Source organism: Protopterus annectens, chromosome 10.part0, assembly GCF_019279795.1.
Source record: "Protopterus annectens isolate FY-2018-M chromosome 10.part0, PAN1.0, whole genome shotgun sequence".
NCBI lineage: Eukaryota > Metazoa > Chordata > Ceratodontiformes > Protopteridae > Protopterus > Protopterus annectens.
Window position 1 is genome coordinate 773,599,834 of NC_056744.1, and position 14,324 is coordinate 773,614,157.

Sequence of the window (14,324 nt, forward strand, 5' to 3'; positions counted from 1 at the left end):
AAGTCTGGGAGTTGCATCCCAGGTTCCTAACATAACTGAAAAAAGCCTTATGATTGTCTTTGGTGTCCTGTGCAATTTTTCTCTCGAAGCTGGCCTTGGAGGATTTTATGAGGGATCGTAATTTTTTGCTAGTACTGATCAGAGATGCCTTCCCTATTAGGGATTTTGCTCTATCATGTAGTAGCTTCCTCCTTCTGTTGTACAGTTTATTTATAGCAGGGGTCCAACCAGACTGGATGCCTGCCTTTGGATGATTGGGTCTTGGTTTTGTTTGGGATAGCATGATCCATGCATTCCTGGAGATGTCCGTAGAATGCATTTATATAGGATTCTGCAGTTTGGGCCGTAGTTTCCACTGGCCCTGGGGCCTTGAAGGATTCCACTTCGGTTTTGAGAAGTGAGAATGGGATTATGGGATGCACTCCTCACATGGGGAGTGCAGAGGGGCTTTCTCCATGCAGACAATGCTTATTTTGTTTTATTTTCTGTCTGTCAATGTTTAATCTGCAAATCAAGATGCATCATCTCCACTTGACAGCTTGTCAACACAGCAGAAACTTGACAAAATTATGCCGGATGAGCTAGCAGTTTACAAAAAAGACCAGAGCCAAAAACAGCTAAATGAAGTACCTGTTCAGCTGGCTATATTCAAATAAATCAGGCATTAATCATGTGAACCATACTTGTTTACAAATTCTAGCAATACTTTTTTTTTCTCTAGAGATTCAAAATATGTACATGTACTAGGAAGAGAAGTTACATACAGGTAAATTAACCTCAAGAAATAACTATTATCGGCCATTATACCTCAAATGAAACTAGCAAAATGGTATTTACTGATTCATAAAACTGGAAATAGAAATTTAACTGACAATTAACTATGGCAACATTTATTTAAAGAAATGACTTTACTTAGTTCACCAATCCCAACATCTATACTTGCTTGTGGAAAAAGACTACGTTGCTAATAACTGATGTTTAGAAGAAAGCTCACAAAGTTTGTCATAACACCAGGGATCTAACACACTGGATAACATAAGGATAATGTATCTACAGTCAGGGAAAAGCAAAATGAAGACACAGTAACATATCTGAATGCCTACTAAATCATTTAAAATCTGCAGGTACTTAAAAAGTGAACATGACCTAAATGTCTCTCTATACTATGCAGCAAGAAAATGCAACTTTTTACTGCATGCGGCTAGCAAACACAGTTGGAAAAGAAAATGACTGAATCTATAATATGAAGGATCAGTTGCTGAATTTGCATATCATCACTACTAAATGCTGGGTAAGACAAACCTCCACAGATGCAGAGATTATTTATATCACACTAAGCCAAACATAATTTTTCAATCCACTTTGTTTACCACTCAGCTGGCTTTGGTGGTAAGATAGAGAGAATCATCTTACTGTTAACAAAAAAACAGACAACACTGCCAACTATAAAAAGCATGATACAAATATTTCAGAAAAATACTTTATTCAGCTTTATTCCAAGGAGGCTTTCAAATTATACTGCTGTAGTCAGGGATCAAATTTAACAAATGCATTTAGTAGCTGTTTTCTGCTAGTAGAAATGTACAGGTAAATAAACTGGATAAAAATGGGGGGAAAAACTGTCAGCTTTTTAAAACTCACAACAGAACAATGCAATACAAACCAATATGATAAAAACAAATTATGTTCACGTAAAGTATTAACCATAAGAGCAAATCTTTGGAGGGAGAATTCTGGTAGTGTAACAAATGAACTCTAAGCCATTCATGCCATTTTCAATCCTTGCTTTTTTCTACTCATCATAGTTGCCTTGGGCAAACATCTGTCTAGTACTGCTGTGTTCCACGGGTGTCAAATAGCATATGTTCTGCTTAAAGCACTGTTACCCTATGTCATTTTCATTTCTATCAGTAAGAAAGTTTATGATGACAGCAAAACTCGCAATGCAATGAACCAATGACTGTAGCACTGAAAGTACACAGTGACTACTTAAACTTTATAGCATGAAGGCTCTAAGAGCACCACATCCAACTGAAATATATGCAGGTGGATAGCTGTTATACATACGGACTACTGTAAAAGTCTCTCTGTTGAAGATATGTTGTAATATGGGTATTCTTACTCTCTCACAGAGCTAATGTTAGTCAAACAAGGTATATCTTTCATTCTAGAGAATTTTTACAGCAGAACAACAAACTGATAGAATTCCAAGCAGCATTATTCAGCTATTCTGCAAAGCTACACAGCTAAGAAAGGTGCCTCCTTTACAAGACTGTCATGCGAAAATCTGTATTGGTTTTCTATCTTACTGTGCTTAATGACTGTGTGGATGAGATGTACAGATCGCAATGATCCATATGCCTTGTGTAGCATGTCTCCCGACAGCACCCATACATGTTGCATTTTTTTGGTAATAGCACAACATAATACAATCGGCAAATCATGTGGACAAGGCCTGCTTAGTTACAAGAAGGTCTTGCCTACCTTTAGTGTAGGTGGCAAAATCATTTTAGCATTTTGGTGGATGTCTCCCTCATCAAACATCTTGTTTGTCCAGGGTTAACCAATGCAATACTCATATGGATTAGGAGAAACATGGGCAGTGCACTATGAAACATCCCTTAATTTGATCAGATTTCCTTCAGTCTCTGTCTCGCTATAAATATTACACTTGAAATTTGGAAATCCAAAGTGTGCAGCAACTTTCAGCTTTGTTTACTTCAAACATAAAAGTGGCGGTTCTCTAAAAATAAAGAGAGTGTGGAAACCACATTTGCAATAAATGGATGATTTTTCAAGGAGATTTGATTCAAGTGAAATACAGCAAAGGTATAATTTTGCAACAGGGCCCAAAGCTCAGAAATCTAGTTGAGGCCAATATCACTAGGAAAAGTGCTGTAAGGGGATAACAGTTAAAAAGGAGGAAATGGTAACTTTTCCCTCATAAAATTAAATTTATCCTGAATAGACTAGATGTTAAGAATAGAGAATTTAATAGCAGAAATCCACTTTAGGAAAGCTTTCACAAAATAATTCATGGACACCTGAGCAGCTACAGGAATGGAAAGTGAAAAGGTACAAAATTGAGTGTGAAGCACTTGAGTTTCTCTCAGAACCTCCTTGGTTAACTGTGTAACAGTGTCACTACTTAAAGGACATCAAGAGGCTAAACCATTATATCTTCTGGGAAGTTGAGCTCCTAAATGCAATAGGTACTGATTTCATGAAAACATATCCATTGCCTTATATGGATATTTTGCTATTTAAGCACCTTTATTTATCTGCAGTGGACATTAATCTCAGGATCTTATCTTCAAGTATCCAAGTCCAGAAGTGGAGACATGTTCTAAAATAGAGTTCTTGTACTGTACCACGAGAGCTCAGTAAATAATAGCCACATTCAAGATGAAAAACAAAATAGGTAGATATTATCTTATCAGATTAGCCCCCCAGTCTGGATTCTCTGTCAGATGGCAAGTTTTAACATTCTGAGAAAAACAAAAATAACTGTTGGTTTGATTTTCAAATATCTTTGGAATGCATTCAATTGTGTCAGGAGGTGTGTAAAACTGGTCTACTTTTGCTGGGTTTTGAGAGGTTGTGTGCCTGCTCCTCTAATCATTGCCTTTGTAAGGACCTTAGTAAAGTCAAGCAAAGGCAGCAGAGTCCAAGAGTGAGGCTCTTCTGCTTACTCAATTTATAACTTTTAATTTATCTTATCATATTAGTGGTTTCTCAAGGAAACCGCTTACTGAGGAAGCAAGGAGACAAAAGACTGCTACTTGTCCAAATCAACATCTATGCCCAAAGGATTTTATATATTTCTTATAGAAATTCTTCTCCACCAAAACAGGTATAGGTGAAGGGAATGCCTTATTGGACATGTCATACTCCGATACAGATGAAAGATTAAACGACTGACATATGGGGATGTATTAAATGGCCTCACAATGGAAGGAGTACAACAGACTGGTTTAAGTGCCATCCGAAAGCCTTCCTCTGCAAAGCTGTAGTGAACTAAAATGTATGCCTCCATAGGGCCATGTACTGATTAAGGTCCAACTGATAAATACAGAGACGAATGTTCTGCTACAAGTTTATAACCAGCATAAATTTTGTGGAAAATTACAATGGACTTCTTTTCAAGGTTTTCTCTTTCCAAAGAAACTTATTAGAGCAAAAGTAAAAGTCACCTCAGTGGTCACATTCTTTTACAGGTATAGGTTTAAGAGAGGGATTCTCTGCTGACAGACTTGGCCTTTTTCTACTTACTGGCCAACAGATGGCATTTCTTTTAATACCCTTTTTGACATGCCACTATCTTTCGGTAATGGAAGCCTTTGAGACTGAACTTTTGTCAGTAACTATCCTTTTCTATGCCCTTCCTTTCTGCTTCTCAGTTTAAGCTTTCTTTTGCTGTCATCAGCAGCTAACATCATAAAGCCCTCTGCTCACGCTATGAAAAAAACAATACATTTTCAAAGACTCAATGGACTGAAAAGGAAGCCAAATGTCTAACAAACTGCATGTGGACAGAAAATACATAAGACTAACAAATGTGAATAAAGGAGAACCGAAGATGGCATGTGTTAACACTGCTTTTGTAACAGGCATATACCATCTGTTACCACACTTGCTAAGCGTGAAAAAAATATTATCTTCATGAAGAATGACAGAAAAAGCAAGAAAGCAAAGCAGAGGCTACAAAACGACTTACTTTGCTGAGTTCAAGCCCAATTGTTATTCTAATAGAAAGTGTTCCCTAAAGAAATATATTTTGTCATCTTTTCCATCATGCCAATTTAAAAAAAATGGGTCTATCTATAAAATCAAATAAATGTTGACCATAAAATGCACGTACAGAAGAACATTTACTTGGGCAGTTCACAATCCATACATGATTTACTGTTTGTTAAACAACTTCATTGGCGAATTGTCCTCTTAAGACATAACATTTATAACATTTTTCCATTTAGTTATATTTCATAGTTTTTCCTATCGAAATATTTCTAGACTAAAAGTTATAACAGCAACTAGTATAGCTAGGCTAAGTGACATCCATTTTAGCCTTTCATCATTCAATCTCCATGGCAGCTGCAAGCGTGCTCTAAAGTCCAGAAGATCCATCATATTTTTTGTAGCAGAAGGGACGTGTGAACCAGTACCATTCTGAAGTATCGCCTTCAATTCCTAAACATGAAAATGAGAAAAAAATTATTTAATATGTAGAAAAATTACATTAATTTAAACAAAACAAACAAAACATTCATTGGAGATGAACTCTGAATTCATTGGAGATGAACTCTGAACAACAAATGGAAATAAAAAACATGAACCAAAAAGAAAAACATGCACAGTATCATCCAATGAAAATATCAGCAATTGATAGTCATCAAAACACGTTTATAATAGATTTGTTAGAAACAAAAATTTGAGCACTTTCTTCTGCTTCAGTATCTTTCCTGGATGTCATCAGAACTGTTTAACTTGAAACCAAACATATAGTGGACAATCATGTTGCTCTTATCCCTTTCTGCTCCTCAATTCCAGCTTTCTTTTGCTGTCATCAGCGGCTAACATGACAAAGCCCCCTGCTCACACTATGAAAAACTATATATTTTCAAACACTCAATGGACTGAAAACTTTTTTGTTTTTAACAAGCCTGTTTGCATTAAACAGCACACACAAAAATATTATTTTGAAAGTCATATAGTTGGAGCTTTTAGTAACTAACCAGTGCAAGGCAATTTTATTTCAAAGGTATTGGTAAAAATGAAATTATGTAATTCTCAGTGAATGGATTCTACTTCTGTAGAATTACAACCTGGTGCTAAAGGACCACATCTGCTGGACTTAACATTCTCAGAGAAATAATTATATTTAAGTAGTACATTCCTTGAAGCTAGGGACAACTAAAATCAGTTTAACTGGAGGCAAAGCAGCAATTAATCGACATTAGAGTCTGATATGCTAGCATCATAACAGCCTATTCAGTCTGCATACCACCTATCATAATGTCCCTGTTCAGCTGCATAAAAATAACAGTGCAAAAGTTTTTATGGTATGTTTTCTTTTCTATCACTGTATGTGTGCATATGACACTTTTTAAAAATGTCATGTTTAATAAAGATATTTTAAAAAATACACATCATATTTATTTAATTTCCCTTTTTAACTTTAACTGAATTTTCCAGTGAAATAAATACAAATCCATACATCATCCTCATTTGGTTTCAATATACTTGAGAAATACTTGGTGTGCAACTATTTACTTCTAGACATTTAAGATGAAGCTTGTGTAATTTGGAGGGAATTCACATTCTATTAACTAGGTCATATTACTTTCCATCTATGAGGAAACAGGGGCTGGGATTTGGGATGTCCAGGACATAATGCACTTTGGCCTAAACCTGTACCAAGAAAAGTTTCGGGAAAGGATACCAGCCATGCTATGCAAAAGCTGGACAAGCTTTACACTTTTGTATGAAAGAATTATTCTGTGCAGAATTAAACTTAGCAAATGAAGTTAGGATTACTATTGTCAAAGTACATGTTTCAAGAATATTTTACAGTATGGCTGTCTTTCTACCTCTGTCTGAAGCCATATCCAAGAATTGTGCAAGTGTCAAAACGCTCCATTAAATTCCACTACATGAACCCTACTGATATTCTTTTTTCTACTATATTAATTCATTTCTACCCTATTTTTGCCTTCTTGTTGAACATCACAACTCAAGGTGGTGGTTGAAATTAGTCTTTCTTCAATTATCTGACTGCTGGGGTTAAAGGGCAAACAAACAAATGAGCACATACATTAAAATATTCTTTATTGCTAGAAGTATAGCATCACATGATCACAAGAATCTCTCCATTTCCTTACATTTATAGTTCTTTGTTTGTTCCAGTACAATGGACTTCAAAAGTAGCATCTTACAGATTGGTTTTATTTCCTTCTGTTTATAAATTCATCTCCCTCTTCTGCATCACTTTCTAGCTTACCTAGCGCTTCTTCTTCCATTGCTTGTGCTCCTTCTCAATATCTGTCTGCTAGACTACTGCACTTCAATGAAGTTTCCCATCTTCTGCCACTTTGACACCTTGCAGTATTCTGGTAGATAAAACCTCCACTACAACATGCATGTTAGGTCTCTTATGTTTATACTGAATGCCAGTTCAGAGATCAACCACAAAATTAAAGAAAGGACTGCATGCTAGTAAGTTAAATAAAATAAATAAATACATTTCTCCTTTTCTCTTTTAAAACTGTGGCTTGGCCCATTTTCGGGGACATGCCTTCTGTTGCTATACAGTGCTGCTTCGTGCATGTCAAATGGAATTATTCAGCAGTAAATCTGTGGACTGGCTACAAAGTACAAAAAGTGTTAAGAAGCTTGAACATGTACTGATATGTGAATAAGACAGACACTAAAAAAATGACCTTATTGATGGCTGACCAGCAATTGTAAATCCATGAGCTACTTCTTAGCACAGTAACTGCTCTTCCTAAATTTTCTTAGAACTCATTTCTGTTCAATTTTAAGAGATGCAGTCTTGGAGATGGCAAAGCTAGACTCAAATATGCTTCTAATGTCAATATGTGTGGTCATACAGATGAGCCCTTCGTAAATTAATACATTACACCTATTGAAGCTGGGCTCTTTTAAATCATTTTCATTACACTTATGTTATTAATACCTCCTCTAGCAAATATTTACACTTTATATTTTAGAAACTAACAGACTCTGAATATAAACCTTGCAAAATGATTCTGCATCTCTCAAATATTTTAGATTATAATATATGAAATGACGTTATAGTATATTAAACAGTACTATAAGTATTATTCTGTAATTATCCTGTATAAGTAGCTACATGTAAGAGCATTCGATTTGTAATGAAGTCCACAATGAAATAATACTGCATTGTATTAGGTTAGGATAAGGTTACAAGGGCAAAGGGATAGAGGATACATAAAATGAAAAAGAGAGGGGAAAGAGAGGCTGAGTGAGAAATAGGGCCAAGTACAAGATTTACACCTCTGTAGGCTGGTGGATATGGACACAAGTGTACAAGTAACACATCAGTTAAATGATTTACGGCATTTTTACTTCTACAAGGTGGATTAACATGCAGGGATAAATAGACAACAAAAGGAACAGAAAGCACATGAGTTGCATGGACAGTTTAGTTTAGAGAATTAAGGCTACCAGATGCTAAGTATCAGCTTTCAGCCCATCATTTGATTACCTCAGCCTCCATTTTCCCATGCTTTGACACTGGGGAAGTCACTTAATCAGTCAGTGCTGCTAGGTAACCCTTCGAAAGAAGTCTGTGCCATGCACTGGTGTTTTAACAGTGAGATATGTTGTGGCAGGAGGGTGATGAAGCCTTATGGGAAGGCAGGATAGTTATGTGTGAAATGCAGAATTTTTATGGAGAAATAAAAGGAGAAAGAAACAGGATTATATGTGTGATTACTAGCCTTAGCAAGAGAACTAGATAGGTAAAAACACTGACAAGAGCAGTGGTACCAGAATAATAATAATGCACGTTATAGGGGCTGCGGGAGTAAAGCAGTGGTATGTTAGCTATATACAACATCACAGATTACGGTTTGTATAACACTGGCAGTGCAGAACAAAATATCGTAAGAGATACAATGAAAGATGATGGAGCGATTTTGAAAAACATGGGACACATAGATACCTGGATAGTGAGGCACACTGATGTCCTACTCACCAGGTTGAATAAGGAGAAAGTAAGAGTCAGCTGCCTGTCACATGTCAGAATCCAACACATAATGCACACACTCAGGTCCTTCAACAACAGGTACAAATATGACTCCGTCATTGTGCATGTGGGTGTGAATGACCTGAGACGTACCTCCCTGTACTACATGAAAAGAGACATAGAGGAGCTCTTGGATTATGTAGCCCAGGCGGTTATGACCCTAGCCATGAACGGCATCCTACCATCAACCAGAATGATACCACAGTACAAGCAGAAAATTATTGATTTCAACAACTGGCTAAGTTTCTGGTGTCATTTTAACAGGATCCAGTATCTGTATGCCTGGGATGACATGATTGACAGACCTCGATGCTTTGCCAGAGATGGCCTGCACCTGTCACCCCTGGGCTTCCGAATACTGGCCAAGGCTCTTGCCACCTCTATAGTGCCTTTGTAGGTGGTGTTCCAAAGACCAAATTACCACCATAACAGCTACAAATAAATGCAATCTGAGAGTCATGCTGCTCAATGCTAGAAGTCTAAATCTCAAAATGCACTCACTCGAAGCACTCCTTAAAATGGAGAACATCAATATTTGTGATGTAACAGAGTCCTGGGTCAAGGCAGCAGAAAGCACCCCTGCACTACCAGGCTATAACTCATTCCACACCTTTCAGTCCCAGAACTTGGACTGAAGCTCTACTTTAGGTGCAGCTAACATTGGGTAAGACAGTGATTCAGGTTATAGCCTGCTATAGGTCCCCAACCATGTCCCAAGACTCTCACTCCACATTCCTAAGCACCCTGGAGAATAGTAGGGTCCACCCTAATGCTCTCATACTGGGCGACTTCAATTACCCCTCCATTAAGTGGGAAAACTACTCGTGTACCAATATACTTGCCCAACATTTCCTGGAATTCATTAATTCCAATGCCCTGGACCAGCTCGTTCTTACTCCTACTAGAGGTAGCAACATCCTTGACCTGGTCATTACTAACATGGGTGACTTTTGCTCTACATCAACAGTCAATGCCTCCCTGGTTTGATCAGACCACAAACTAATCACTTTGGAAATCCACCCCACAAAGGTAACCACCATGAAAAACTTCTCCAAAGCTAACTTTGGGTTCCTAAAAACAGACGTGGCTAACTTCATGGCACCCATGCAAATAGAGAATAGTTGCATGACCGCCGAATCATACACCAGTGCAATGTATGTACACGTACACAAATGCATGGATCTCGCAATACCCAGTAGAACCAAGACGCTCTCCTCCAAAAAAGGAAGCCAATTTGGTGGCCCCTGCCATAAACAAACTCTACAACAGAAGGAGGAAATTGATGTGGAATAAGGTGAAGTCCCAAGACTGGAAAAACTCCCTTATCAGCCTCAACAAAAGGTTGAGCGCCCTCATCAAATCCTCTAAAGCTAGCTATGAAAACAGAATTGCAGCAGACAGTAAAGACAATCACAAGGCCTGCTATAGTTATGCAAAGAATCTTCACAGCAATACCCAGATTTGCTCTGCGCTACTCCACAATGGTACCTCCTATACCAAGCCAATAGATATTGCCATTATACTGGCTGACAGATTCAGTGCCAACTTTACCAGGCACCCAGTATTACTGCTGCACAGGTTAAAACAGCACTGTCCAAGGCCAATAATACAGCTTCTATGGGACCTGACAATATCCCTGGCTGTGTTCTACACGAACTACAGAGCTAACTGGCACCTCACCTATGTGCCCTGTTCAACCACAGCCTCACCTCAAGCTTTGTCCTTACTGAACTGCGCACTGCTACAGTCACCCCTCTCCACAAAGGAGGAGCGAGTACAGACCCTGGGAACTATTGCCCAATTAGGCTGATGAGTCTAATATGCAAAGCTATGGAACGCATCATCATGGACCTAATAAAAAGGATATAGGGGATCTCCAAACATTGGATCCCACACAGTTTGGTTTTGTGAAGGGTAGATCACGCCTGCTCAACTTGGTCGACTTCTTTGAGTCAGTCACCAGAGCTGTGGATGAAGGCAAGGTGGTTCATACAGCCTACCTTGATCTGGCTAAGGCCTCTGATGCCATTCCCCACTCAGGAACCATAGAAAAACTCTCTAAGCTAGGCTTCAACCTCTATATCACTAGGAGGGTTGCAAACTGGCTCACAAATAGAACCCACAGTGTGAAAGTAGCTGACTCCAAGTCAGACTGCTGACCAGTTAAGAGTGGAGTCCCACAGGGTTCGGACCTGGGTCCTCGCCTGTTTGGTATCTACTTCTCTGAAGTCCAGGCCAACACGAAGGGACTCTGCCTGACAAAGTTCACAGACGATTGCAAGTTGGGAGCTATTATTAATTCCCCAAGTGATGTTGACATCCTAGACAAAGGCCTCACTGAGACCAATGAATGGTGTCAGAACCATGGCCTTATGCCAAAAAAAAGTGTTGTCATCCCCTTTGGGAAAAACCCGGCTCCTATGAATTAACACATTTGATGGTTGCCCACTGAACACAGAAGGCGTTATAAGAGATCTGGGAACAGAAGTTGACAGCAACCTCTCTTTTGACCACCACATTACCATTGTGGTCAGAAAGTCCTTCTGTGGCACATCTCATTACTAAGGGTTTTGCATGCAGGAAGAAAGAGGTCATTGTCTCCCTCTATTCTTCCCTCATTAGGCCAGTCATCAAGTACAATGCCCTATTTGGCATGTACCTCACTGGACACCTGCAACAACTGAAGAGGCCGCAAAAGTACCTCACAAAGAGGATCCTAGACCTTAAACACTTATCCTATATGGACAGACTCAAAAAACTCCAACTATCCTCTGTCTCGTATCACTTACTTAGAGGCGATCTCTGCTTGACTTACAAAGTCATGTCTGACCCAGCTTTGTTAGAAATGCTACATCTAAAGAAATCCCAGTCCCTGCACACCACATGCTCCAGAGACCTCAACCTCATTACCACAATCAACAGAATGTGCTGGAGGGACAGGTTCACAACCCAGAGACTGCCCATGTTATGGAATAGACTTCCCATACATGTCAAACAGAGCACCTCATTGGCCCTCTTCAACAGAAATCTTGATGAGTGGATGGGAAATAGAAAATTCACCCCGGGGATCACTACAGTGGCTCTACTCGACAGAGGGACTGGGAACTAAAGTCGGGTGGCACGATGCCAGGATAATCCTATGGGTTAGGCTTGTAAAGGCTCCAGGGTCATTAGCCCAGTACACACCTATGAAAAAGAGGAAGAAATCAGACACTGTTCTATAATTGTAATGGAAGACAGATGGTAATATAATCTATACAAATATATCAAAGAAAGTAAAGAAAAAATGATGGCTGTTGACAAGTCTTTTGCAAAGTGGCATTAATAATTAAACTATGTAAAAACTATACCAAAGCAACTAATACCCATTGCAGGCATGCTAAAGGAGACAGATGTACATGAGAGGATGTGTTTTGGTCTCATTTAAGTTTAAATTTATATAAGGTTCATCTACAGGAACTATTAGATAAATAATTCTCAGACTCACTAAGACTGTTCAGGCAATTAATGTTTTGGAGTGCTAGAAATAAAGCACATTAACATTATCGGTTACTACAGTGGCCAAAACGCTAGAACTACAAACTGAAAAAAGTAGCTGGATTCCAAATATTAGGGATGCAAAGACCAAGGAGGTAGAGCTATCAAACAGAAAAGCCAGGACAACAGCAAAAATCCACAAGCACATGGTTAAATGGCTTTGACAGTATACATACTGAGAGCATTCTTGAATACTCAAGTTTTTTTGCCTCTTAAGCAGGTGTAACTGAAAGTGTTACTTGTAATGTCAAACGAAAAACACAAATAGAAATACCCACAGGGTACAAAACTGATAAAAACAAAAAAGAACCACGTCCAAAGCACTAGGCAGAGAATTTATTCCAAAACGACTTCATTTACTAAGCGCTTTCACCATTACACATGGCATCATCAAAGTAAAAATCAACCAAATCACACATTAAATACACAGCCAATCATATCAACATCCAATAAGAAACAATGAAAATATACATTCATTTGAATAAATAAGTATTAAACATTAAACGTGTCCACACACAGTAACATTTAAAATCATGTTGCCAAAACTGTCTTTTAACCTACGAACAGTTTTGCCCACGTAGAACTGTTGTGTATTGCAACTGCACCTACTTGGGCACCTGCAGAACACCTGAGGGACATAAAAAATAAGGACACACACAATGCATTATATATGCATAGCACACACTGTGTTGATTTTAAAAAATGTATTTTCTTTGTTATTGACAGGGTGATACACTGTGAGAGGGGTGGAGATGAAAGGTTGAAGGTATAACTATTAGAATACAAATGGCAAATAATTTTGGATGCTACAACCCCACCGGGTTTGAATGAATATATTTCTTTAAAACCCGTTTTAAAAGACAGAGCTAATAGAATTTAATATAAACAGTGGCGTATATTGTATTTTATTTTTTATTTTTATTTTTCTATGTGCCTGTTTATGTGGATGTTATATATATATACACATTTTACAATTATATTTATTTTTGAGGCAAGGTATCCCTCACAATACAAGTTTTGGCAACATGATTTTAAATGTTACTGTGCGTGGACATGTTTAATGTTTAATATTTATTTATTCAAATTAATGTATATTTTCATTGTTTCTTATTGAATGTTGATGCGATTGGCTGTGTATTTAATGTTTGACTTGGTTGATTTTTACTTACTCTGATGATGCCATGTGTAATGGTGAAAGCACTTAGTAAGTGAAGTCATTTTGGAATAAATTCTCTGCCTAGTGCTTTGGACGTGGTTCTTTTTTGTTTTTACTTGTAATGTGTTTGTTCAGCTGTACAGCACGCATATTAGTTGATGTCTCCTGGATGGTACTGTCATTTATTAAACTTACTGCACATGAAAACCTTTATGTAAGAGCCTTACATATTAATGCACGTAAGTGTGGTGTTATATCATTGCTTTGAATGTTTCAGTTGTTGGAAAGTTATTTCTTTAATTTTGTTAAAGTTATCTGAATATTATAAGTTGCTTTAAACATTGGTTAATACAGTTAAAATATGTAATGTAATATGTTCCTGTTATAACCTTGAACTTGTAAAAGCTCGAATGTCACATGGTCGACACAGTATGATCGAACTTTTACAAGTTTGAAGGTTAAAACAAATGGCTCCATACGGCGCAGAATGGGAAGATTTCCCTTTTCTGCACTGAAGTGCTTGCCCCCTGCTCAGAGCGTTTAGGTAGTTTTTCTTTTTTATTATATATTCAATGTTTCAAACTTCGCTCATATGGTGGCGATCATATCAGGTTCGAAGTTTTGTAACTTCGAGTATATAATACAGACCCTAATACTATACCCAAGTGGGTAAATATATGAAGGAAGAAATGTTGAAAAAGTAACAGAATCTGAGATGATAATTCAGGTAGGAGGGACTGGTTAAGTCAGAAATCAAAATGCAGGGAATGACGATGCATGTTAAATGGGTGAAGGCAGGAAGACTGAAAAGTAAAGAGATAAAAAAGCAGGATGGCATCT

The 14,324-nt window shown here is 37.9% G+C and overlaps 1 protein-coding gene across 1 annotated transcript in view; it reads right to left on the minus strand.

Moving 5' to 3' along the window:
- Positions 1 to 1,466: 1,466 nt before the first annotated feature.
- The window catches only part of LOC122814201 (threonylcarbamoyladenosine tRNA methylthiotransferase-like), a 2,095,726-nt gene continuing 2,082,868 nt past the window's right edge, over positions 1,467 to 14,324 (minus strand). The window contains exon 9 of the mRNA XM_044086806.1: positions 1,467 to 5,190. Within this exon, the coding sequence (XP_043942741.1) occupies positions 4,996 to 5,190 (195 nt within the window). The 3' untranslated portion in view covers positions 1,467 to 4,995. The remainder of the gene's footprint in view (positions 5,191 to 14,324) is intronic.